At 53.7% G+C, this 27059-nt stretch overlaps 1 protein-coding gene across 5 annotated transcripts in view; it reads left to right on the top strand.

Moving 5' to 3' along the window:
• The first annotated feature begins 948 nt into the window (after nt 1–948).
• The window catches only part of FGD1 (FYVE, RhoGEF and PH domain containing 1), a 40251-nt gene continuing 14140 nt past the window's right edge, over nt 949–27059 (top strand). For 2 of the 5 annotated variants that reach the window (XM_036304712.1, XM_036304713.1), the window contains exons 1-6: nt 950–1764; nt 20693–20866; nt 21148–21325; nt 21469–21907; nt 23650–23739; nt 24648–24796. In XM_036304712.1, the coding sequence (XP_036160605.1) occupies nt 1458–1764; nt 20693–20866; nt 21148–21325; nt 21469–21907; nt 23650–23739; nt 24648–24796 (1337 nt within the window). In that variant the 5' untranslated portion in view covers nt 950–1457. Of the gene's footprint in view, nt 1765–18004; nt 18130–20692; nt 20867–21147; nt 21326–21468; nt 21908–23649; nt 23740–24647; nt 24797–27059 lie in introns of those variants that run through there. The other 3 variants (XM_036304709.1, XM_036304710.1, XM_036304711.1) reach the window with 3 other exon arrangements.

Genomic DNA, 27059 nt, shown 5'->3' with positions numbered 1-27059 from the left:
TTTGGTGACTCTGCGAAGAAGGAGGGGTGGTCATCTGCTGAGAGTCAGGGGGCTGATGAAGAACTTGGTGTGTGAGGAGGGGAGGTTTGAAATGGCTGCTATAGAAAGGGAGGGAGAGCTGCCTAGGGGCACAGAGTTGTAGGTCAGCACTGAGGGCCCAGTGGAAGCTAGGGACCAAGAGTTTATAGTGGCACAAATTTATGAGGTTGGCTGCTTTTCTCCAGCAGTGTTTAGCTGCTTGGACTGACCCAAGGTTGGGATGTTGCCAGGCGTATGCGACAATCCTGGGAACTGAGGCTATTGGCAAGAAAGGGGCGAAGTAATCGACCATGAGGTCCGGTCCTCCAAGCAGAGTGAAGAGTATCAAAGACAAGCCCTCTAGGAGCCAAGCCATAGGGAAACTCTGGAACATGTGGCAAAGCTTCTGGAAAAGACATTGAAGGACAAGTGGAGGGGAGGAAGACCTGAGATGGGACAGAAAGGCAGATTTGGGGGTTGAGCCAGGAGACTTGCCTGTGTGGGACCAGGAGCGGATGGGGAAGACAGGCAGAGGGGGAATTTTCAAGGGGGGGGAGGAACTTGGAGGCGGTCTCTGCGAGAAGTGAGGCGGCCCCCAGTGAGGGGGCGTGGCCAAGAGCCAATCCCAGCGAGGGGGCGGGGCCCGGGTAACTGGGTCCCAGCGCCGCTGTGCCTGCGGCTGCCTCAGACGCTGCTCCCGCCTCCCCACCCCCCTTCCCCGGGCTCCTTCCCGCCCGCCGCCGCGGAGACCCAGGTCGAGGCTGGGGAGGACGGTGGAGCCAGGCCCTGGCCTCTCCCCTGCCCCCGCGGCTGGAGCATCTTCCGGACGGATTGGCCGAGGGCGAGCCCCGCAGCCTGAACGCGAGGCGCACACGCGCGCCCCCCGCCTCCGCCGTCCTCCCCCCCTCCCTCCCTCCCCCTGCCCGCCCCTCCGCCCCCCAGCCTCCGCTGCGGCGGGAGGAAGAACCCTCTCCGACCAGCCAGGGGAGCCCAGATCGATTCCCATTCGGGGAGAAAGAAGAGACCCCGCTCTCCAACCAGCCCGACTCGCCCCGGGGCCTCGGAAGTGGCTCGCCGCCTGCGGGGGAGCCCGCGCCCCGCGCAGCCCCGACCCTCGCCCGGCCGCTGCCGCATAGACAGCGCTCCCCCGAGGGCCCCCGGCCCCGCCGAGCCCACTCCCAGCGCGGGGCCCGGGCCGGCGATGCCAGGCACGGCAGCGGCGGTGGCCGCGGCTGCTGCTGGTACTGCCACCGCTGCCACGGCCGCTGGCCCGGGCCCGGGCTGGGGACTCGAGGCTCCGCAGTGGGGCTGAACCCGCAGCCCCGCCCCCCGAGCCTGAAGCCGCTGCTTTGCCGGGCGCCGGGCCTCCTCAGCCCGCGCCTCCACCCCAGGAGCTGGAGCCAAGCGGGGAGCCCGGGCCCCGCGCCCAGGCCCGGACCATGCACGGCCACCGAGCCCTGGGGGGCGCCGGGCCTTCTGAGCCCGAACACCCGGCCGTGAACCCCCCCGGCGCCGCTCCACCGGCCTGTGCCGACTCGGACCCCGGAGTCTCGGAGCCTGGACCGCCGGTGCTCAGGGACTCGGGCTTGGCTCTCGGCGGAGCCCTGGAGCCCCCGTTTGCCGGACCCTCGGACGCTGGCCTCGGCGCGACTCCAGGCCCCCGGGTCTTGCCCTGCGGCCCCAGCCCGCAGCACCACCGGGCCCTGCGCTTCTCCTACCACCTGGAGGGCTCGCAGCCCCGGCCTGGTGAGTGATCGAGAGAGCATGGGAGCCCGGCCGCGGGCCTGGTGCTGGGAGGGGGTTCTCGTTCTCGGGCTCTCCAAGCTCCACCTCGGGGCCGGCCCGCTCACCCTAAGCCCTTGGAGTCTTCTCAACCTCCAACCCCTTCCCTCCCTCCTAGGCCTTCATCCAGTCCTTTCAACCTCTGTCTCCAGCCTTTTCTCTGGCCCCTGCGCCCCCTCAACCCCTCCGACTCCCTTCTATTTTATCTGATGAAGCTAATGGGAGAGGGAGCACACCAAGAAAAAGGGGCAGGATGGCAAGGCAGTAAGGGGGGTTTGGTTGGGGAACCGGGGTTTGGGGGAACAGGAGAAAAGGAGTCTCCCATTTGCCAAGCGCCTACATTGTGCCAGGCACCGGGCTGGGTGCTTTACATGGATTCGCATTTCATCTTCAGGAGCCTCCTGTGAAGTAAGTATCATTAGCCCCATTTCGTAGGCGAGGCTCAGAGGAGTTTAAGTAACTTGCCCAAGGTCACACAGCTAGTACGGGGCCAGGATTCCAAACCAGATCTATTTGAGTCCAAAGTCTGTGCTCTTTCTGCTTCCCCCAAACTGAGGTTGGAGACCATGTAAGTAATGCCAAGCCTTCTGCTTATGTGATTTTCTTCTGTACTGTTAGCAGCTCTGGAGTATGAGTGGAAAAAAAAAAAAAGGATGGCGGATTGATCCAAGGTTGGGGTTTTGCCAGGTGTGTGTGGCGGGAGGACAAGGGAAGGAGGGAATGGAAGGTGCTGATGAGAGAGAAAGGTGGACAAGGTGAGCCTGGGGGTCGGGCTGGAGGGGCTGGTGGGTAGGGAAACAGCAGAAAGGTAAGGGCAGGAATAAGCCAGTTGCACCCAGCTGGAGAGCTGCAAGGCTCCAAGGTTGTTTGTGAGGAGAAATCAGGATGCTTGAACTTGGATTTTCGGCAGTGGAGCAGCTCTTGGGTAGGTCACAGACCACTGCCTGGGGACGCCTTTGCACTGCCCAGAACTCAGTGTCTGAGGAGTCCAGCAGGGCCTCCCCATCTGGGAACATCCCCGTAGGAACCTGAGTTTCCAGGCTCCACAGGTCTCTGGGATTGCAGCACCAGGTAGCAGTAGCGAAGCATCAAAACCCAGGCAAGAGCCCTAGGCGATTTGGCTCAGTGCATAGAGCAACGGTTCTCAACCTGTGGGTCGAGACCCCTTTGGAGGTCGAACGACCCTTTCACAGGGGTCTCCTAAGACCATCGGAAAACACATATATAATTACATATTGTTTTTGTGATTAATCACTATGCTTTAATTATGTTCAATGTGTAACAATGAAAATACATCCTGCATATCAGATATTTACATTACAATTCATAACAGTAGCAAAATTACAGTTAGGAAGTAGCAACGAAAATAATTTTATGGTTGGGGGTCACCACAACATGAGGAACTGTATGAAAGGGTCACGGCATTAGGAAGGTTGAGAACCACTGGCCTAGAGGATCAGTCTGTGGTTGAAGGGTCCCAGGTTCAATTCCTGTCAAGGGCATGTACCTCGCTCGGTTGCAGGCTCCTTCCTGGCCCGGGTCCTTCAGGGCGCATGCAGAAGGCAACCGCAACAGTTGATGTGTTTCTCTCACATTGATGTTTCTCTGTCTTTCCCTCTCTCTCCACTCTCTAAAATCTGTGGAAAAATATCCTCGGGTGAGGATTTAAAAAAACAAACAAAAAACCCCAGGCAAGTTGGATTCCTTGCTACTGTTATGACCTTGGGCTAGTCATGGAACCTCTGGTATTTTTCAGGGGCTCCCTGGGTGTGGGCTAGAGATATCCAGCTGACAATGGCCTTTAACCCCCTTCCCTACATGTGGCTCCTGCCACTTTCCAAACTCCCCCGATACACTGGGTGGAGCAGGCTACTCACCCACTTTACTGCAGCGCCTTCTTTCCAATCCCAAAACGTGCCACAAGCACTCCCACCTCAGGACCTTTGCATCTGCTTTTCCCTCTGCCTGGCAGCTCTTACCCCTGCTTTCCACCTGGCTTGTTCCTCATCTTTCAGGTCTCAGCTCAGATGTCACCTCCTCCGAGAGACCTTCCCTGACCACTTAAGTAGGGGCACTTGTGAGTCTCCATTGCCGTTGCCAGCGCACTCCCGTCCCTGTACTCAGTACAGTCCGCGGTGATCTCATTGTACTACTTGTTTATTGTCCATCTTCCTCCACTAGAATGTGAGCTCCGTGAGGGCAAGGGGATCGGATCTATTTTGTTCACACTTGTAGCCCCAAGACTAGTGCAGTGCCTGGCACACAGTAGGCGCTCAATAAATCCTTGTTGAACAAATGACAACCAATTCCAAGGGAGCACATGGAAGACCCTCAGTAACTATTGTCTAAGAGAAGGACAACGGAATTCCTGCCCTTCAGATATGCTTGGTCTGCAAGTCAGTAGCTGGGCGGCGTCTAGAACGCTGGTCCCTGACCTCTGATCAGTACACAGTGGTGATTCTGAGTTGCCTTCACCCTCCACCAGTCCTTTCAAATTACCCATCATGATACCCACCCTGAACTGCTCCCTTCCCCCCCAAAACTTTCCAGGATCCTTTTCCCAGTGAAGTCCCTGCCTCTGTCATTAGTGGGTGTCTTTTTTTTTTTAACTCCAAGATGAGGATTGGGATTAAGAAGGGTGTCAGGGAAGGACCTAGCCTCCCAGCCAGCCATCCATAACTGACTCACTGTGTGGCCCTGGGTGAGTGACTTCCTTTATCTGAGCCTCGGTTTCTTCATGTAGAGCAGCGGTTCTCAACCTGTGGGTCGCGACCCCTTTGGCGGTCGAACGACCCTTTCACAGGGGTCGCCTAAGACCATCCTGCCTATCAGATATTTACATGACGATTCATCACGGTAGCAACATGACAGTGATGAAGTAGCAACGAAAATAATTTTATGGTTGGGTCACAACATGAGGAACTGTATGTAAAGGGCCAGAAGGTTGAGAACCACTGATGTAGAGAATGCCATGAGGCATCTAGGAGATACTGGTTTGCAAGGCCTGCAGAATGAAATTTATTTTTTTAAAATAAGAGGAAAACCTAAAGAGGAGGCGGAGGAATTACTCAGGCCCTGGCAAGGCGGGTGCTGGGCCATGTGATTCACAGCAGCATGAGGCGTGAGAGGCCCGCCTCCACTGCCCAGCCGGCTCAGGGGTAGGCACAAGTGACTTGCTTCTCTTTGCATAGTACTCGCCTATAATTGGCCCAGAGAGGACAGGGTTGGTAGTTGTCAGGGGAGTGTGTGTGTGTGTGTGTGTGTGAGAAAAGGGGGGGTGGAGAGTCCTGAGCTTCAATTAAAGCGTTGAAACATTTTAGTCCACATGTTAAGACTTCTGTGTGCCCTTCTGTGTGCCTGTCAACTTCCTCAGACGGCTGAGGCCTTTATTGAATCGCCATCCTTAGGACCCAGTGGCCCATTCTGGGCAGAGGGGCTTTTAAAAAATATTTGTATCATCCATGTGAAGAGGCTTGAATTGCTTCGAAGTGCTTTCTCTTTTAGTTATCCTGGTTCCTGGTAGGGGTGGGGCCATTGTTTATGTGCCCATTTCCCAGATTGATAAAACCTACAGCCTCCCCAGTGAGATGCCAGAAAGGGCTTTGAGAGAGTCAGAGAGGAGTTCCCAGGTGTAGGATTGTTCATAGAGATTTGGGGGGAAACCTACCCTATTTCTCAGGCCTAGAATATCCTTCCAGATGCTGGGTACGGGGTGGCGCTTGGGACCTGACTCTCCCTCAGTGGAAAGAGTTGCACCTGATGATTTTTCGTGGGTAGTGCAAGGACTGAGCCAGTTGAAGGGGCAGCAAGTGGAGCTGGCTCTCTCAGATTTGGAGCCTGGGGCACCCTCAGAGACCCTAGGGCAGTGATGGTGAACCTTTTTTTAAAAAAATATATTTTGATTTTTCACAGAGAGGAGGGGAGAGGGATAGAGAGTCAGAAACATCAATGAGAGAAACATCGACCAGCTGCCTCCTGCACACTCCCTACTGAGGATGTGCCCGCAACCAAGGCACATGCCCTTGACCGGAATCGAACCTGGGATCCCCTCAGTTTGCAGGCCGACGCTCTATCCACTGAGCCAAACCAGCCAGGGTGATGGTGAACCTTTTGAGCTCGGCGTGTCAGCATTTTGAAAAACCCTAACTTAACTCTGGTGCCGTGTCACATATAGAAATTTTTTGATATTTGCAACCATAGTAAAACAAAGATTTATATTTTGATATTTATTTTATATATTTAAATGCCATTTAACGAAGAAAAAATCAACCAAAAAAATGAGTTCGCGTGTCACCTCTGACACGCGTGTCATAGGTTCGCCATCACTGCCCTAGGACTTAGGATTGGAACTGGAAAGGCTCTAGCTACATTTCCTGGGTTTCCCAAACTGGGTGAGCGTCAGAATCTCTTGTGGACTTTGAAAAAATAAATGTTTCCCAGACTCCACCCCAGAGCTCCAGAATCCTGGGGTTGCAACTCAGGAATATATTTTCAAAACTCCCTCAAGTGATTCTGATACACAGCCTAGACTAGGAACCACTGGGCAAGCCCATTTCCCAGTTGGAGCAGTGGAGGCCCAGGGAGGCAGTTTACCCATGGTCCTACAGGGAGTCAGCATCATTAGGACCAGGAGAATGCACCGGGCTCCCCTCTGAGGTCTTCTCCCTGGGGCCTCTGTGGGCCTCCCTCACTCCTCCCAACCCCAAAAGAAGGCATGAACCCTGGCCGGTGGGACTGAGTTAGTTGAGTATCATCCTGTGCACCAAAAGGTCACCGGTTTGATTCTAGGTCAAAACACATGCCCAGGTTGTGGGTTCAATCCCTGGTCAGGGTGCATACCAGAGGCAACCGTCCATGATCAATGTTTCTCACATGGATGTTTTTTTCTCTCTCTCTCTGCCCCCCTCTCTCTTTCAAAATCAATAAAAACATATTTTCAATAAAAGGAGGTATAAGATCTAAGCTACAAAACTTGAGTCAGCCCCTCACCCACATACACACAAACCCTGGCTGCCTCAGTTTACCCTCTATGCCCAGCTCATGAATGCCTGCCATTTGGCAGTTCAGGCTGGAAGGCACTTGCAGTTCTGGAACTCTAGGCAACAGCAGTGCCCAGCACAGGGCCTGGTCCTAAGGAAAGGCTCTGGAGAGGTGTCAGCAAGGTTTGTAGAGCTGGGAGGAGCAGGGAGGGCGTTTAGGTAGGATGTTCAGTGGGAGCAAAGGCACTGAGACATGGGGCATCCTGGGCACGGGGGCTGGTATTGAGAGGAGCGGACAGATAAAGCTGGCAAAGGGACTTTATGCTGAGGGCAAGAGGGGACCCTTGGGGGTTTACCAAGCAAGGGAATGATGTGCTTAGATGGGAGTGTTTGAGAGATTCCCACAACTGTATGTGCAGAGCGGGTGGTAAGGGTGCAAGAGTGGGAGCAGGGAGAAAAGCAGGTAGCTTCGGTTTGAGCAGTGGCAGGCGAGGAGGGTAAGATCTGAAAGATGTGTTGGCGCTAACCTGGGCAGGCCCTGGTGGTGGCTTGGGTATAGAGGCTGAGGAAGAGGGAGAGGTCAGAATCCTCTGGTGGGTGGTGGTGGAACCATCTAGAACAGCGGTTCTCAACCTGTGGGTCGCGACCCCTCTGGGGGTCGAACGACCCTTTCACAGGGGTCGCCTAAGACCATCGGAAAACACATATATAATTACCTATTGTTTTTGTGATTAATCACTGTGCTTTCATTATGTTCAATTTGTAACAATGAAGTTGGGGGTCACCACAACATGAGGAACTGTATTACAGGGTCGCGGCATTAGGAAGGTTGAGAACCACTGATCTAGAAGTAGGTGCAGGTTTTGGGGGAAGACCTGAGTTGTGTTTGAGATGTGTTGAGTCTGAGAAGCCTGGGGGGAGGGGGCGGGCATCCAGATGGAGGTGGCGGGCATCCAGATGGAGGTGGCCAGTCGGGTTGGGAAGCTCAGAAGAGAGATATTGGCCAGAGATATTTGAGCGTTCTCACCACCAGCGCTTACCCCAAACCACACAACCGCTCATGGTTTTGGGGGCCAGTCCCAGCCTTGAAGACATGGATAGCGAGGCGGCAGTCATGCTTGCTTGGGTACATCATGCACTACCTGCCCAGACTTTGCTTTAGCAATGCCTTTAGAGGTCCGTTTTTAAAGCATATTTGCATAAAGCAAAGGCCATTTCGCAGACACCCAGGGTAGTGGCTACTGCCAAGAACTGAGGGGGTACTCCTGAATTCCTGTGGCTCTGTAGGGGTTCTCTCTGTGGAGGGCCTTCTGAGAGGCATAGAAGGAGGCTGCTTTTGGTAAGGAGAAGGGGGGACTCAGCACAGGAGGGGGTGGGCTCTGCTGGGATTTTTGGAGAGCAGCAGTTGGAGATTCCAGGGGAATGTCTTAAGAAAAGACCAACAGCCGGGGCCATCCAAACACACACAACAAAATGGAAAGCCTCTGGGTAGCTGGGAGAAGGACTTCCCGGGACGAGACTAAGAGAATTGAAGTGTCCAAGTTGCAGGTGGTTGGCGCCCCCATTCCTCCGCCCCTTCAGGTGCCTCTGTCCCCGGGGCAGGGCCCAGCTGGTGCTACCTGCTGCCCCCAGGGGGAGTGGCAGCTAACAGTTCCCCAGAGGGACTAGAACTGAGCCTTTCTGGGGGCCAGGCTGCTAAATGCCTTAGGCAGATGTGGAGCTGGCCAGACGCTGGCGGGGTGGGGCTAAGACCTGTCTGGAATGGGGGCAGGAAGCGCAATCTGCCACTGGCCTGCCCCTCAGAGCTCAGTTCCCGCATCTGGAGGGAGCAGATACCCTTGGGGCCGTGAGTCCAGCTGCTCCCGTCTCCAATACCCAGTTCTTTGGACCCAGGAGGTATCACACCTCCAAAAGGTGCCTCAAACACACACACAGGGCTGGAGACAAGGCTGCAGGGCAGCAGGGAAAAAACCTCAGTGCTCCTGGCTCTGCCATGTATTCGCTGCACCCCCAGGCTTCCCTTCTCCCCTCGGGGCCTTCGTTTCCCCATTTGTAAGCCTTGCACCCGGTCATCGACTCTGATTGGCATAACAGTGTGTGTATATGGATATATATATATATATATATATATATATATATATATATACACACACACACACACTTGGGGAGTGGTTAAGCAAGAGTGACAGAGGGGAGCAAGGAGGGCATGGCTTCATTTAACAAGCGTTTATTGAGCACCTACTATTTGCTTGGTCCTGGGAGAGGTAATGGATGGGCAACGAAGGCAGGCGCGGATCCCTAGCCTGCTGGAGCTCCTCTCTAGCAGGGACGACAGACACCACGACTAATGGCAAGCGCAAATGCTGCAGGAATGTAGGAGGGGGCAGGCCAGGACACAGGACACTTGTATGCGACCTGAAGGGAAAGTAGGGGTCCAGAGGTAAGGAGAGGCAGAAACTGCTGCTCCCTTGGGCCACGGGAGCGACATGTGCCAAAGCCCCAGGCGGAAGAGAGCACTTTCAAGGAACAGACAAGAGGCCATTGTGGCTGGAGGGTGGGGGTGGGGAATGTTCCTGAACTGGGCCTTACTGGGCTGCAGAAACGGGAGAGGGCCTTTTGCACAAATTGGCTGTGGTGTTGAGTGCCTTGCAAAGGGCTCTAAGGATGGGAGGGAAAAGTGAGTTAGGCTGGAGTGAAAGAATATGTATGGATTGTAGAGTGAGGCGAAGTCCGGTCTCCAGGGTTGGGGTCGGGCTGGATGTATGAGTAGAGGGAGAGGGAGGAGTCATGGAGAAAGCCAGCCTGTGGGAGCTGGGTGGATGGAGGTGCCATCCCAGGATTGGGCAGGCAGGATGGGGCAAGCCATCCAGGGGCTGGGGCAGGGCTGTGGCTTAGGGTGCAGAGCCTGCCGAGCCTGGAGATGGGCATTTAGGTGTCAGTGTCCATCAGCTGTGCCCATTGGGGCCCCAGAGTCAGGCAGTGAGGGGCACAGGTGTGTGGCAGAGACCCAGACAGGGAGCTGCAGGTTCCGCCTGGTGCTGGGAGCGTCTAGCCATCGGGGCGCTTCCCCGTGGCCCGTGCACGGAAGGGGTTAAGTCATGGACGGAAGGCGTCTGGAGAAAGCGGGAAAGGCAGGACTGGCAGGGCTGGCCCCAAGGAGCCGCAGCTGGCATGGGAGCCCTTCCGCCCGGGCCGGCCTGCTAGGCCCGCGCAGCCGCCCACGCCGCCGCCGCCTCCGCCTTCGCCTTCGCCTTCGCCTTCGCCTCTACCTCCACCTTCCCTGCTCCCCCTCCAGCTCCGCCGGCTCCCTGAGGCGGGGCCTCCGCCTAATGCATTCCAGGTGTGGACCCGGCCCCTCCCCCACCCGGGCAGCCGGGAGCGGGCAGGGACGGTGTGGGTCTCGCTGTGCATCTCTCAGGGCCTCCAGCCTGCACACCTCGTAGCTTGCTGTCTCGGGGAGAGTCCCTTCAGAGATCTCTGTGTGCGCCCCGTGGGTCGGGCAGGGTCAGGCAGTGGGGAGAGCCCCCCAGGTCCGGCCCTGCCACTTTCTTTCCAGCTTCATGGGACCTCACCTCTCTGCGCCTCAGTTTTCTCATCTAGAAAATGGGGTGATCATCCCCACCACCTAGGTGTTGTAAGGATTAAATGCCACAGGGAAAGCCCTGGCACACTGTAGCCACCACGTTCAGCAGATGGCCCCCCGTCTCCCTCCGACTTGCCCCTGTGATGTCTGTCTCCCTCTCTAGCTGTCCGGTTCTCTGGCTCTCTAGTTTTCCTATCTTTTCCCTCCTTGTCTTTGTCCCAGTCTCTTGCCTTCATAATCTCTCTTTCGCCAACTCTCAAGTCCAACCAGGCCTCTGGTGACAGGGGAAGGAGGGAGGGAATGGGTGGGGGTTGGGGTCCCTGGGGTCACACACAGCTGGGGTCACAGGGGCCATCCCCTAGTGGCTTTGTCCTCACTGGGAGGGAAATCCCAGCCAGCGTGGCAGCCCCAGCACTGGGTAATTACTGCCCCCAGTGCTCCCAGCTGCAGCTCCACTCCCTTCCCTTCCTGTCCTCTGAAGTCCCCAGCCCCTCCCGGGGGTGGAGCAACCACCCCCATGCTGCTCTGGCCTTAGGTCCAGGGACACTGGGAGGAGGTAGCCAGGCCCTCACAGCAATCAAGGAACTGGAAGAGGGAAGGGCGGCCTATATTCCCATGTGGTTGTGGCGTGTGCGTGTGCGCCGCATGTGCCTGGCTGTTCGGTCCCTGTGGGTCTGTGTTTTGTGCATCTTAATGTTCTTGTTTCTGTTTGCCCCCGTGTATGTTTCAGTGTGTGTCTGTATATCCATGTGTCTCTTTGAGTCTGTATGTGTTGTATGTTGCTGTGTGCCTGGGTGTGTGTCACCTTGGCTCTGTCTAAGCCCCTGGGGGTTTCTAGATGTGTCTGCATGTGGGTGTCTGTATGTAGATCATGTGTGTGTGTGTGTGTGTGTGTGTGTGTGTGTGTGTGTGCGCGCGCGCGCTGTTGTCCATCTCTGTATGCCCCCTAGTACCTTAGCTGGTTGATGTGTGTGTGTGTGGCAGGGGCCTCTTGGCCTTTCCTGACCCTTTCTCCTGCTCTGGAACCTTCTTGCAAACCCAGCTTCTCTGTTCACTGTGCCATCAAACACACTCTTCACCTCCCCACCGCTAGTATCTGTACGTTTGCCCACTTTTCTTCCCTTGCCTGCATCCCCATGCTCAGTCCGGCTACACCTGTAAAAACACACCCATCCTCCTGCTCTCTTCTCCCGGTGTCCTGCCCAGGGCAGAACGTGAACTGGACCAGACAGAACAAAAGGCAGATTCTAGTTCAGGGAACTGCTGACAGGTATTGCATGAGCCAGCACTCTGAGCCTTCTTAGGTCCAGAGGAGACTGGGCCTTCCAGTGGCTGGAAGAGGGGACCTCCAAGGCTGCCACCCAAGAGCCACAACACATAAGATAGAGCAGGAGATAAACAGCAGAAATGGAAGGGGCTTTAAGGACCATCTAACTGAGGTCTTGCAAAGTGGTGGCCCACAAGTGGAATTTGACTCACAAGTTTCATTTGGCCTAGTCACTGTTTTTAAAATTGGGGTATTTCACATAACAGTCTGGATTTCTGATTCTCTCAAAATATTGGAAGATCTGAAAATAAATACAGGGCCCCGTTAATTCAATGCAACAATTAAATGGATGGGAGGAGGAGCTGCGGTTCCCATTTTAGGAGAGGCATGTGCTGTCCAGTTTACCCCAGTCCTCACCATTCCCTATTGCCCTACACTGTCCCATTTGACAGAGATGTCCTCACTTTACACAAGGGTCCACACTTTACAGAAACATCCTTCACTTTAAGAAGGTGTCTCACTTTGCTAAGAAAGTTCCTCCATTTTACAGAAGAGTCTTCTACTTTGTCAAAGAGTCTTTCATTTATAGACAGGGCATCCATTTTACACAAGGGTCTTTTTTTAAATATGTTTTTATTGATTTTTTAGAGAGAGGAAGGGAGAGGGATAAACACATCAATGAGAGAGAAACATCATCCATTGTCTGCCTCCTGCACACCCCCTACTGGGGATCGAGCCCGCAGCTCAGGCATGTGCCCTGACTGGGAATCAAACTGACCTCCTGGTTCATGGGTGGATGCTCAACCACTGAGCCACACTGGCCAGGCTACACCAGGGTCTTCATAGAACTCTTTCTCACCTTGCAGAATGCCCTTCCACTTTGAGGAAAGTGCCTCCATTTTCTAGAAACTTCTTCCCTTTACTGAAGGGACCTTCTTTTTATCAAAGAGACTCCGTTTTAAAGAAAATGTCTCCATTTTACAGGCAGGATCGCCCGGGTAAGCTCCTTATTCAACGGCTCCCATTTTCCAAAGGTGCCTTCCCTCTGAGGAAGGTGCTCCCGTTTTTATGCAGAGTCTTTATGTTTCAGAAGACCCGTCTGCTTCAGGGAAGGGACCTTCCAGCTATCCACAGCCCTACCCCCCCCCCCCCACTGCCTCACACTTGACAGAGCTTTGTGATTGAACTTTCAGAGGACATCTGCCAGGTCCAGCGAATCTGGGTGCAGTCTGGCCACAAAGGTGGAATGGATGTCATGTGCAAAGGGCCAGTGGGAAGAGGTGGGGGAATGCTGCCTTTATCCTGCTTTTTTCTCAAGCTGGGGAACTCCTCTGCCCCACATGGAGCTGGCTTCCCAAAAGGCACTTTCTTATTTACTGCTGTTCTTACTTCTCCACTCCCTCTGTTCCCTCTCCCCCACCCCACCCCAGGAATTCCAGCAGTCCCAGGGGCCTACCTCTCAGCCTGGCGAGGCCAAGATCTGGGCGTGCATTGGGGATCAGGAGGCCTGAGCGCTGGGGCCGGCTTCATTCTAGCATCTCACCAGTTCCTCACATCGCACATCTTCTCAACATTTTGCAAATGGAGAAATTGGGGTCCAGGGCAGTGACTCCCCAGGTCACCAGGGAGTTAATGGCCTGGCCAAGGTCCAGTCCGAGGCCCTATTAGCTGTCTTGAGATTTAGCCAAGGCTCCAGCTGGGAAAAGGAGCAGGGGGTGCTTCTGGCCAGGGAGGGGGAAAGCTGGGAGCTGAAGTTCCCCGAAAGAGATGAGGGAGAGTCCAGCCCGTGTGGCTCAGTGGTTGAGTGTCGACCTATGAACCAGGAGGTCATGCTTCGATTCCCAGTCAGGGCACATGCCCGGGTTGCCAGCTCGATCCCCAGTAGCGGGTGTGCAAGGACGCAGCTGATCAATGATTCTCATTGATGTTTCTATCTCTCCCTCCCTTTCCCTTCCTCTCTGAAATCAATAAAATATATATTTGAGCCCTGGCCAGTTTGGCTCAGTGGATAAAGAATTGGCCCACAGACAGAAGGGTCCTGGTCCTGGGTTTGATTCCGGGCAAGGACACGCACCTCGGTTGCAGGCTCCATCCCATTCCTGGTCCGGGCATGTGTGGGAGACAACCAATTGATGTGTTTCTCACATCGATGTGTCTCTCTGTCTCTTCCCCTCCTTTTCTCTCTTCCTGCTTCCCTTGGGAATGGGCAACCGAGGAGTCCTGATCCTCAAACTCAGTTGGAGGGCAGACCTGCTCTGCCTGTAAGCCAGAAGAAGCATGTGTTCAGGGCCCCTACCAAGCCTGGACTTGCAGCAACCAGAAACAATTTTTGGAATGATTCTGCTATTTCAATAACAATAAGGTGTCATGGGAAAATTCAGACTTCTGTTTTAACACTTACTTCACTGTGGTTTACAGCTTGAGTTGAATTTGAATGGAGTGGGGATGGGGCACCATAGTCTTTTCATTGCCACCTGACTCTAGTGGGAATCCAGGCTGATCTGAGGAGCTGTCGGTAGAGAGTGGGGCTGGATTCCGAATCCATCTCTGGCTGGTTTGCTTGTGTTTGCAGTATCTCCATAGCTTTGTGCTGGGTTGTGGCCTGTGGGTCTGGTATCTGTGTGTGCAGTTTCGTGTCTGTGATGTGCAGTTCTGTTGGCTTTTTAAAAATATATGTTTTATTGATTTTTAGAGAGAAAGGGAGGGAGAGGAATAGATAGAAATAGAAACATGGATGAGAGAGAAACATCATCGATCGGCTGCCTCCTGCACACATCCCTACTGGGGATCGAGCCCAAAACCCCGGGTATGTGCCCTGACCGGGAATCGAACTGGCGACCTCTTGGTTACTGGGTCGACACTCAACCACTGAGCCACACCAGCTGGGCAGTTCTGTTGGCTCGGTGGGTGGGGGACACTATGCCCTTTCCCTTCATTGTTTCACAGACTCCCCAAACCAGGGAGTTGTGGTCATTATCCTATTCTTCCGACGATGAAACTGAGGCTCAGATAGCTGGCGAGGCTTGCTTAGGGTCACACAGCTGGTAAAAGGGGGTTTTGGGATTTAACTGCCACGTGACCCCTGAACCAGCTGTTCCTAAGGTGTGGCGACACCTTAACTCATGCCGTGCACTCGGCAAGTGTGGTCACACCACCTTTCTTCGGAATCACCAAGTACCACAGGTTTCTAATATTGACTTTGGTTTTTAATAAATAAAATGAGCCCGGCTGGCTTAGCTCAGTGGTTGAGTGTTGAGGTCACAGTTCGATTCCCGGTCAGGGCACATGCCTGGTTGCAGGCTCAATCCTCAGTGTGGGGCGTGCAGGAGGCAGCCGATCAGCAATTCTCTCATCATTGATGTGTCTATCTCTCTCCCTCTCCCTTCCTCTCTGAAATCAATAAAAATATAAAGCAATCAAAATAAATAAATGAATAAATAAGACGAGATTTAAGGCAATGCCTGAAATAATGGCACTGTCACAAGCATTCAGGAGCCGGCTGCTGGGTCATAGGGTAGGGAGGGGGCTGGCTCCCAGGTACCACCTTGGAGGCCTGGCTCTGCTTCATTCACCCGAAGCCCTCCTTGTCTGGGGTGGCTGGAATTCACCCCCAAAAGTCCCGTTAGGTTTGCATTTCAGATAGACAACCAATACTTTTTTTGTATAGCATAGTTAAGTTTTTAGTAAAAGGACGCATGAGCCACGCTTCCACTCAGAAATTATTCATTGTTTTTCTGAAATTCAAATACAGCTGGGCAGCCTGTATTTTATCTGGCCACCCTGTGGCTGGCCTCTCCCTCCCCAGTCCCGACTGGCTGACTCCCTTGCACTTCCTGAGCCGCACTGAGCTCCTCCTGAATGAGAGTCTCTTGTCTTTGAGATCCGGATCCTCCCTGAAGGTCAGGGTCAAGACTGCCCTCCAGCCTGTCCGCCTGTCCGGGTGCAAACCCCCACCGCCGCCCCACAGCAGTGGCGGGGCAGTGCCAGGGTGTGCTTCCTGTGCATAGCGGCAGCGTGGCTGTGTGTGTGTGTGTGTGTGTGCACGCGCACATGCCAAGCCTGCCACACACGGACATGTGAACAGCTCTGAGGTTCTTACTCGGTCTTGGAGGACGGTGCACACTGCTGAGTGGCTGGGTGCATTTTCACAGAGAGCGATGAGGTTTAGTGGTGTGACTTAGTGTGGGGGTGGCCTTTTTGATCTCTGCTTCAGGGGGCACTGGGGACTCCAGCGGGCGAGCCCAGTGGTGGAGGGGCCAGTGCTGGTGGAGGACCTAGTCAGGTGTGGAGATGTGGATGTGCTTACGTGTGTGGGAGAAAATGTTGTGGATTATTTAAAAAAACAGGCCAGTGCTAGCCGGTTTGGCTCCGTGGATAGAGCATGGGCCTGCAGACTGAAGGGTCCTGGGTTTGATTCTAGTCAAGGGCAAGTACCTGGGTTGCAGGCTTGATCCCTGGCCCTAATCAGAGCGACCAATCCATGTGACTCTTTCACATGGATGTTTCTCTCTGTGTCTCCCCTTCCACTCTCTAAAAATCAATGGGAAAATATCCTCGGGTGAGGATTCACAACAACAACAATTTAAAAAATAAAATAAAATAAAATAAAATTTAAGACAGAAAGGAAAAAAAGTACAAAAACAAGCCAGAGAAAAGCAATGCAGGCTGTACGTAGCTGGGTGGGGAGGAGATGGAGCAGTGGGCAGGGCTGTGGTATCTAGGAAGGGGAGGGCCTCCAGCTGGAGCTCCCATAGCGCAGGGATGGGATTTTTTTATCCTCCAGTTCCAACTCCACCAGGCTCAGAGCAGAGCTCAGAAATATTTAGGGGATTAAATGAACCCAAGGGAAGCCAGAAAGTCCAGCAGGTCATGAGGGGCCACCGAGGCCTAGCTGAGAAGTTCCTATTCTCCCCGTGGGAGCCACAGAAGGTTTTTGAGCAGGTAAGTGGCAAGACCTGGGGCCAAGGAGCCACTGAGGGACAACAGGAGACAGGGACATGTAGGCAGAGGGACAGGGAGGGGAGCACTAAAATGGGGAAGGGGGATCTTCAACCTTTCCCTCAATGGAGCCTTGCCTGGTTCTTGGCCAGGCTGAGGCTCCTGAACTGGAACCCCATTGTTCATCTCCGCATGGGTGGGTTTGGGGGTGTTGCTCTCTCCCTAGCCACACTGCAGCTCACCTGTCTCTGAAGCACCGAGGTACACCCTTCTCCCCCTGGCTCCCCTCTTCTCCAGCCTCACCTTAGAGAGCATGCTTAAGGCAGGAGTCCAGTCTGTGAAAAGTCTGCATGGACTTGCTGTGTGATCTTGGGCAAGTCATTGCCCCTCTTTTTGTGTGTGTGTGTGTGGGGGGGGGATTAATCCTCACCCAAGGATATTGTTTCTATTGACTTTTAGTTAGTTAGTTAGTTTTTCCATTGACTTTTTTTAGAGAGAGTGGAAGGGAGGGAAGGAGGGCGGGGAGAGAGAGAGAGAGAAACACCAATGTGAGAGAGACCCATGGATGGGATCAATAGAACTTGCAACCCAGGTAAGTTCCCTTGTCTGGGAATCAAACCTGAGACTCTTTGGAGCATGGGCTGATGCTCTAACCACTGAGAACACCAGCCAGGCCTTTTTTATTTTTCCTGTTAACCCTCACGGGAGGATATTTTTTTCCATTAATTTGTACAGAGAGTAGAAGGGAGGGAGTGAAGAAGAGGAAGAAACATCAATGTGAGAGACACATCGATTAGTTGCGTCTCACGCACGCACCCTGACAGGGGCTGGGCACAAACCTACGACACTTCTGTGTGGGGGGCGATGCTCTAATCACTGAGCTACAGACCATGGCTCATTGCCCCTCTCTCTGTCTTCATCTCCTCATTAGAACCTGGGCTGAAAATCCCTGCCCCTCATTCCGCTTCCCATGCTGCAGGGCTGCCAGCACAGTGGCTGAGAAAAAGGAGAGGCTGGGCCACAGCAGAGCCTTGGAGGGTGGTATGGTCACCCTATCCCCAGGACAAGCAAAGGGAGAGGACCCCCAGCCAGGGCCCCGCTGCCCTGTGCAGAGTGGGTGGGGGGGCCTTGCCCAGGGAGGCCTGCCTGCTTTGAGGTGGAGACAGGGCCGGGTCCTCCAGGCCAGAGGAGGCAGACAAGGGGCACCTGGGACCCCAGCACCTACATGTGTACCTCCAATCGGGGTCTCTGCATGGCAGAGCGCCCGGCTTTACTCTCTGGATCCCTGGCCCTGATAGCAGCTCCTGTCTGTGCCTCTCACTTTCTCTGGCCATGTGTTTCTCGAACTGTGTCTCTGCGTGTGCCACCCTCCAGGTGATTCATCCTTCTCAACCCCACACCCAGGGGGAGGGGAGGGGAGGGCAGGGCAGGACCAGGCCAGGATGTGCTGAGCAGGGCAGGGTGAGCAGCCCAGCTGAGCTAGAGGAGCGCCTCCCCCCTCCCAGCCAGGGCCCTGCCTGCCCAGGTGGGAAAGGAAGTGAGGAAACTGCACCCAAAGCAAGGTACAGGGTGGGGGTGGGGGGCTCAATCTGGGCCCTGGGGCACCACGTTCCCTCAGGACTGGGAGGGCACCGTGGCCTCAGTCCCCTTGGGGCCTCTCTAGCTGGACTGTGGCCAGGTGGTGTCAGGGACTCCGGGAAGCTGCGGGAACCCTGGGGGTTGGGCTGGTCCTGGACCGGGAGACCTAAAATTCCCTGGGACTCCTTTATGCCAGTGTGACCCTGTAGGCTGTCTCTGTGTGTGTCTAGCTGTGTTTTTGTAGCACAGGCCACATGACCCATTAGACCAGGAGGCAAGTGTTGTGTGTGTGTGTGTGTGTGTGTGTGTGTGTGTGTGGCTGAGCCCCTAAGAGCCAGGGACATCATGGACATGCTTGTTTCATGTCTATGACCTAGTAAGTTATGATATATGTGTGTGTCTGTGTTTCTTGGCACATGGCAGTGTGTGACTGTGCTGAGGTTGTGTCTCACATGGGATACTGACCCTGTGTGGCTGTCGTCTTTGGGACACCATGTTACCATGTGGTCCTGCAATTGTGAAACACGGTGTGAGTGACACTGCGTATGTTCGAGACTCAGTGGAGCCATGTTCGAGGAGTATATGCGCAGGTATATGATGAGGAGTGTTTGGGTAACTGTTGTGCAAGGCTGTTTGTGAAATAGCAGGCTTGCGAAGTGTGACTGCGTGATCATATGTGACGCTGTGACCCGGGGTCTTTGTGGCTGTATGTGACCGGGTTTTCAGGAGCGTGATGGCATGTGATTGGACGTTTGAATTTATGTGGCTCTGCAGTCATGTGACACAGTAAATAACACCTGTGTCTCTGCGACAGGGTGGGCCCATTGGTGACTGAGATGGTGTGACACGGGGTAACAGACCCTCCATGGATGTGAGAGGCCACGTGGCTGTGGCATAGACACGCTGACACCCTGTGTGTGGGTGGTAGCTCTTTTTATTTTTTTAAATATATTTTTATTGGTTTCGGAGAGGAAGGGAGAGGGAGAGAGAGATAGAAACATCAGTGATGAGAGAGAATCGTTATCCACTGCCTCCTGCACACCCCACACTGGGGAGCAAGCCCACAACCCGGGCATGTGCCCTTAACTGGAATTGACCCCGGGACCCTTAAGTCCGCAGGCCAACGCTCTATTGGGTGGTAGCTCTTTGACTGCCGCTCTCTTGTCCTCAAACCCTTCTGCCCACAGGATGGTCACCCGGCCCCTCAGCCTGCCATCCAGCCTTGCCCTCTCTGCTCCGGCCTCCACTGACTTCTGGATCATCTGAGACCCCCCCCCCCCCACACACACACACACATTCCTTCCCTGAGGGCATGTCATCTCTAGGGGGTCCCTTGATACCAGACAGACCAAATCTTCTCTGCCAAGTGTGACCATCATCTCGCCCAGGGCCAAAGGCAGAGGTGGGTTTAGGGAGCCCACTTCGAGGCAAGAGGGACAGTACAAAAAGGCCTCCCATTTTCTGAATGTGTTACTGTCTTAAAGCTGTTCACATGACCTGAACTCTGGGTGCTGGGTGTGTGGATGTAGGTGTGGGTGTATGTAAGTGGAGGAAAGTAGTGCAGATTAGTGAGAATCTGGGATTTTAAGAAGCAAAACTTTTGCTCATGAAATACAATCTTATCATTTGCCAGACACTTAGCTATATAAAGTTGTCGGCAAGGAAGTCCTTAGATCCTTAGAAAAAGGGTTAAGAATGGTTTATAGCCCTAACCGGTTTGGCTCAGTGGATACAGCATCGGCCTGCAGACTGAAGGATCCCAGGTTCGATTCTGGTCAAGGGCATGTACCTTGGTTGCGGGCACATCCCCAGTAGGGGGTGTGCAGGAGGCAGCTGATCGATGTTTCTCTCTCACTGATGTTTCTCACTCTCCCTTCCTCTCTGTAAAAAATCTATAGAATATATTTAAAAAAATAAAAAAAGAATGGTTTATACTCAGCCCTAGCCGGTTTGGCTCAGCGGACCAAAGAGTCCCAGGTTCAATTCCAGTCATGGGCATGTACTTCAGTTGCAAACTCAATCCCCAGCCCTGGTCAGGGGCATGTGGGAGGCAACAGATCGATGTGTCTCTCTCACATCGATGTTTCTCTCTCTGTCTCTCCCCCTCCCTTCCACTCTCTCTAAAAATCAATGGAAAAAATATCCTTGGGTGAGGATTAACAAAAAAAGAGAATGGTTTAGGCTCAATGTACCCACTTTGGTCAAATAAACCAGGCCTACAACTAAGCAAACTATAGGGTGCTCGCTCCCACCCCCACCTGGGTAAACTCCCAAGTAAATAATGGCATGCAAGGGATCGATGTATTGATCACAAAGAACTCTTATCCTGTTGCCAAAGGTCTTCTCTAGTGGTGAAAACTCCCAGCCCCAGCTCTGGGCCTGGCTCCCTGCCTGAGGGCTGGGATAGGGGCTTCCCAGGATGGCAGTGTGGCCAAGAGAGGGGCGCAGGGAAACCTGACACCCCAGACACCTGCTAAGATGTGCTACGCCCCAGCCCCCTTTGCAGTAACATCAGTTGCTTCACACCCAGTCTCTCCCTTCCTGCAGGGCTGCACCAGGGAAACCGGATCCTGGTGAAAAGTTTGTCCCTTGACCCTGGCCAGAACATTGAGCCTCATCCAGAAGGTCCCCAGCGGCTTCGCTCAGACCCTGGCCCCCCCACCGAAACCCCCAGCCAGCGTCCTTCGCCACTGAAGCGGGCACCAGGCCCAAAGCCACAGGGTAAGTTGTTCCAGAGAGTGGCAGGGAAATGGCCCAGGAGAGGGGAAGGAGGAAGGGAAAGGCTGGCCAGGGGCAGAGGAGAGGCGTGTTAGGAGAACACGAAGCACCATGGTCTCGGGGCAGAGGCTGTGGCTTGGAGCTAATGAGCACACACTGGGATCTCACTCCGGGCCTGCTCGGTGCCTACCTCAGGGGGTGTGGAGGGGCTGGTGGCCTGGCTGTGACAGCCCCATCCAAACCCAACACATTGGGATCTCCTCTCTTTGTCCCCTATCATCCAGTCCCCCCAAAGCCCAGCTACCTGCAGATGCCCCGGATGCCCCCTCCACCCGAGCCCATCCCCCCTCCACCATCACGCCCGCTGCCTGCAGACCCCCGAGTGGCCAAGGGCCTGGCTCCCAGGGCAGAGGCCAGCCCTAGTTCCGCAGCCGTATCCTCACTGATCGAGAAATTTGAAAGGTGAGTGTGGTGCCTGAGGGACCCTCTAGGGGTGGGGGTGAGGGTGAGGGTGAGGGTAGGCCCGGGGTAGGCAGGACAGTCGTAAGACAGGCCTCGAAGTCAAGCTCACACCTGCCTCCATGTGTGTCTACCACCCGCCTCAGGGAGCCTGTGATTGTCGCCTCGGACAGGCCAGCCCCTGGCCCCAGCCCAGGTCCCACAGAGCCAGCCATGCTGCCACAGCCACCCCCGCAGCCTCCGGTGCCCCAGCTCCCCGAGGGCGAGGCCTCCCGTTGCCTCTTCCTGCTGGCTCCTGGGCCCCGGGATGGCGAGAAGGTGCCCAACCGGGACAGCGGCATTGACAGCATCAGCTCACCGTCCAACAGCGAGGAGACCTGCTTCGTCAGCGATGACGGGCCCCCCAGCCACAGCCTCTGCCCCGGGCCCCCTGCCCTGGCCAGTGTCCCCGCGGCCTTGGCTGACCCCCACCGGCCCAGCTCTCAGGAGGTGGATAGCGACCTGGAGGAGGAGGACGAGGAGGAGGAGGAGGAGAAGGACAGAGAAATCCCAGTGCCCCTGATGGAAAGACAGGAGTCTGTGGAGGTACTGACCTGTGTTCGCTGACCGGCAGGACCCTTTGGAGAAACCAGGAGCCTGGCTGGTTCGCTGGGTTCTTTCTCTAGCTCAGTACTTCTCCAAAGAGTGTGTTTCCACTTTGGATGTTGGGCTTCCCTGGTCCCCTGGTACTAACTATGAGTAGCAACACCCTGTCCCATCACCACTGTGACTACCAGCCTGACCGTGCACAGTTCCAAATGCCCACTTGGAAAATGGTTCCGCCCTCATTGGAGAAACACTTAGTGGGGCCTCAGTTTTTCTTTCTTAAAAAAATATTTTTATTGATTTCAGAGAGGAAGGGGGAGGGAGAGAGAGAGAAGCATCAATGATGAGAGAGAATCATGGATCGGCTGCCTCCTGCACGCCCCACACTGGAGATTGAGCCCGAAACCTGGGCATGTGCCCTGACTGGGAATTGAACCGTGACCTCCTGGTTCATAGGTCGATGCTCCACCACTGAGCCATGCCGGCTAGGCTGTGCCTCAGTTTTTCCATCTTGAAGATGGCCATCCTCGTTGGGGACCTTCAGAGTCTTGTTCTAGCTCAAAAATCCCATGACTTAACCGCTATGGGATGTTGGGCAAGTCTTTGCTCTCCCAACACGAGCCTCAGTTTCTTTATTTGTAAAGTGGAAAGCCTCTCACATTCAGAGGGACTTCTCCACAGCTGGCCTCCGGAGGGGCACAGGGGCTGGAGTGCCCCAGGTACCCGAGGCTCTGGGGACGAGGGCTCTTGGCCACAGGAACCTCTTTCTGGGCCCTGGCAGCCTAAAGCTGCTTCCAAAGGCATCCTTAGGATGCAGCCAGAAGTTGGGTCGTGGCCAGGATGCCTGCTCCACCAGAATCCAGCTCAAATGTGGGAGCTGAGGCCAGGGACTCTCCAAATATATGTCCAGTGAATAGGAAACTGGGCCAACAGGCAATGCGTTTTATACATTTTTAGATTTCTGTGTTTTCCTCCCACGCCAGGTACTCAGCAAGCCTTTGCTGACAGTGAACTGAGTGGGTGAATAAATACTAACATTTATAGACTACTTAATCCGCAGTCTGCTCTGTTTCACTTATATGAAATCATTTGTCTTGATTACAAATGGACGTAGGCGCTATTATTAGCTGTATATGTAGATAACGGCACTTAAATACAGAGCAGTTACACAATTTATGTAAGCTAACGAGTGGCACAGCTAGGATTTGAACCCGGGAAGTCTGACTTCCTGACCCACAGGCCTAACCACTGCACTATGTAAATGAATGGAGAGAGCAGACCGCTGTGTGAATGACTGGCCTAGTGAAGGAGTGCATGGCATCTGGATTGTGGGGTGGCTTTTTTAAAATATATTTTTATTGGTTTCAGAGAGGAAGGGAGAGGGAGAGATAGAAACATCAATGATGAGACAGAATCATGGATCGGCTGCCTCCTGCACGCCCCCTACTGGGGATTGAGCCTGCAACCTGGGCATGTGCCCTGACCGGGAATCGAACCGTGACCTCCTAGTTCATAGGTCGACAAGCAACCACTGAGCCATGCCAGCCGGGTGTGGGGTGGCTTTTATGATATATTGAAGAGCCAGGGATGAAACTAGGGGGCTTAAAGGTCTAGAAATGGGATGTAGGGTTATCTCTGGCATTAGACTTAGACTAGCCTTTGAGGTATTCTGAGAATTCTGGGGGCTTGGGTAAAGGTTAGAGTACAAGACTGTGGGTCAGGTTGCTTCTTCTCCTTTCCAGTTGACCGTGCAGCAGAAGGTGTTCCACATTGCCAATGAGCTCCTGCAGACCGAGAAGGCCTACGTTTCCAGGCTCCACCTCCTGGATCAGGTGAGTAGCCCCTCGGGGTCCCGGGGCCCTGGGATCTGGTAGGTGGATGCCCAGGAGGAAGAGATAGGACCTGAGCCCAACCCTTCCATTGGGGCTAGAATCTAGAGGTGGTAAGGCTCCTCTCTGACCTTGACCCCCATCCTGTCCCTAAAGTCTACTTTGATTATGACCCCAAACTTGATTTTTATACCAACCTTCATCCCTAACCCTGGGTGGGTACACCAGCCCTAACTGCAACTCTGACCCAGATCCTGAATTGACCCCTGCCTGTAAACCAGACCTTGAACCTCATTCTAACACTAACCCCAAATCCACTAAAACAGCCGTGGGCAAACTACGGCCCGCGGGCCAGATCCGGCCCGGCCCGTTTGAAATGAATAAAACTAAAAAAAAAAGACCGTACCCTTTTATGTAATGATGTTTACTTTGAATTTATATGAGTTCACACAAACACTCCATCCATGCTTTTGTTCCGGCCCTCCGGCCCAGTTTAAGAACCCATTGTGGCCCTCGAGTCAAAAAGTTTGCCCACCCCTGCACTAGAATCACTAAGGGCAGGGACTTTTAACTGCTTTCTTCACCGCCTGACACACAGTAGGCACTCAAAAATATTTGCGAAATGAACAGATCTAATTCCAACCTTCTCTCTGACCCTGAATCTAATTCTGACCTTGACCCTGATTCTGACTTTTCATTGTTCCAGTGCCTACCTCTAGGTCCCAACCTTGACCACCTGATCCAACCCCACATGGAAATCTAATGCCGTTCCCTCTCTCCTCAGTCTCAAGACCATGCTGATCCTAAAGGTCCACAGTGCTACCCACAAACACTGCCCTCACCTGCAAGCCACCCCTCCCCTAGCCAAACCCCAGGCCCAGCTGGGCTGAGCCTTCTGCCCTGCCCCACAGGTGTTCTGTGCCCGGCTGCTGGAAGAAGCCCGGAACCGCAGTTCCTTCCCGGCCGATGTTGTCCATGGCATCTTCTCTAACATCTGCTCCATCTATTGCTTCCACCAGCAATTCCTGCTGCCTGAGCTAGAGAAGCGCATGGAAGAATGGTGAGGGGCCCCAGATCTAGGCTTCTGTCCTCCTGTCCACTTGCCTGTTGACACTCAGGCCAGATGTGTGCACAAGTTCATTGCTGCCTGCCCTCTGCCCTTACCACCTGTCACAGAAAGAATCAGGCCCAAGCTCTGCCTTCTAGGTCCTCCCAGACTAATAGGAAACACAGTCAAGGACTCAGAAAATTATAACAGAACTAGAGGCCTGGTGCACAAATTCGTGCACCAGTGAGGTCCCTCGGCCTGGTCTGTGGGATCAGGCCAAAACCAGCTCTCTGACATCCCCTGAGGGGTCCCATATTGCAGGAGGGCACAGGCCAGGCTGAGGGACTCCACCAGTGCACGATTGGGGCAAGGGAGGGACATGGGAGGTTGGCCAGCCGGGGAGGGACCACGGGAGGGCTCCAGGGTGTGCCTGGCCCGTCTCGCTCAGTCCTAATTGGCCAGACCCCAGCAGCAAGCTAACCTACTAGTCAGAGTGTCTACTGCCTGGTGGTCAGTGCACATCATAGCGACTGGTCAGTCGGTCAACTGTCTGCCCCCTGGTGGTCAGTGCATGTCATAGTGAGCGGTTGAGTGGCCTTAGCACATTATTAGCATATTATGCTTTGGTTGAATGGCCGACAGGATGACTGGACACTTAGCATATTAGGCTTTTATTATATAGGGTAGCAAAGCCCTTAAGAGTATGAGGTTAAGAGCCAAACGGGCTGGGTTCATATTCTAGCTCTGTCATGTATAGGTTTGTGACATTAAGTTTCTTAAATTACTGTGGTTCAGTTTCCTCTCTGTGGAATAAAAGTAGTAAGAATAGGCTCACTTGTAATGCTTTAAGGATTAAATTAGCTCATTCATGTAGAGAACAGTACCTGGTATGTAAGAATTGCTCAATGAATGTGAGCTGTTGATATTTTTCACTGGTGCTAAGACAGAGCTCAGAATGGGAGGCTGTGGGAATCCAGACAAACGGACCAAACCAAGCCTAGCAGGGAGGGGTTAGGGAAGGGTCTAGGGAGGAGGTGAGGCCTGAGGTAGGAGGGCAGGGGTGATAGTCTCTCAACCTCCAGGCTCTCCTCTTCCAATCCATCCTTTAGACCAGGGGTGGGGAACCTTTTTTCTGCCAAGGGCCATTTGGATATTTATAACATCATTTGTGGCCATACAAAATAATTAACTTAAAAATTAGCCTGCTATAGGCTCAGTCCCCAGCTCTGGTCAGGGCTTGAGCGGGAGACAACCAATCAATGTGTCTCCCTCACACCAATGTTTCTCTCTCTCTGTCTCTCTTCCTCCCTTCCACTCTTTCTAAAAATCAATGGAAAAAAATATCCTTGGGTGAGTATTAACCACAACAACAAAAAAATTAGCCTGCTACGCCCTAGCCAGTTTGGCTCAGTAGATGGAGCCTGCAGACGGAAGGGTCCCGGGTTCGATTCTGGTCAAGAGCACATGCCTCCATGGCAGGTTCTTCCCAGGCCCAGGTCCTGGTCAGGCACATGCAGGAGGCAACCAATTGGTGTGTTCTCTCACATCGATGTTTCTCTCTCTGTCTTTCCCTCTCTCTTCTACTCTCTCTTAAAAAAAAAAAATCAATGGAAAAATACCCTCAAGTGAGGAGTAAAAACAACAACAAAAAACAAAAAAAATCACCTGCTATATTTGGTTAAACATTTAATTAACACACCCCTAAATGATTTTCCCCACCCTTGCTCTAGAGCAGTGGTTCTCAACCTGTGGATCGCGACCCCTTTGGGGGTCGAGCAACCCTTTCACAGGGGTCGCCTAAGACCATCGGAAAACACATATATAATTACATATTGTTTTTGTGATTAATCACTATGCTTTAATTATGTTCAATGTGTAACGATGAAATTGGGGGTCACCACAACATGAGGAACTGTATTAAAGGGTTGCGGCATTAGGAAGGTTGAGAACCACTGATCTAGAGTCTACACCAACTGCCAGAATGGTCTTTCTGAAGGATAATCAGACCATGTCACTTCCTGTTTAAAATCATCTCTACACTCCCCACAACCACGGGATAAAATATATCCCCCTCACCAGACAGGGACCAGAGAGGGCTGGCTGAAGCCAATTTCCTCAACTGGCTGTGACCCTTGAAGGCTGAACCAGGCATCATCCTGTGTATCCCCTAGCTGATAGAGACTATTGAGGAGTGCTACCAGGCCTGATCACTTTGCCTCGCCTACTAGACCATTCCCATCTTGGGGCTCCACTAAATTTGACTCATTTGTATCCC

Source organism: Myotis myotis, unplaced genomic scaffold (assembly GCF_014108235.1).
Source record: "Myotis myotis isolate mMyoMyo1 unplaced genomic scaffold, mMyoMyo1.p scaffold_m19_p_4, whole genome shotgun sequence".
Classification (NCBI taxonomy): Eukaryota; Metazoa; Chordata; class Mammalia; order Chiroptera; family Vespertilionidae; genus Myotis; species Myotis myotis.
This window is presented reverse-complemented; position numbering and strand designations above follow the sequence as displayed.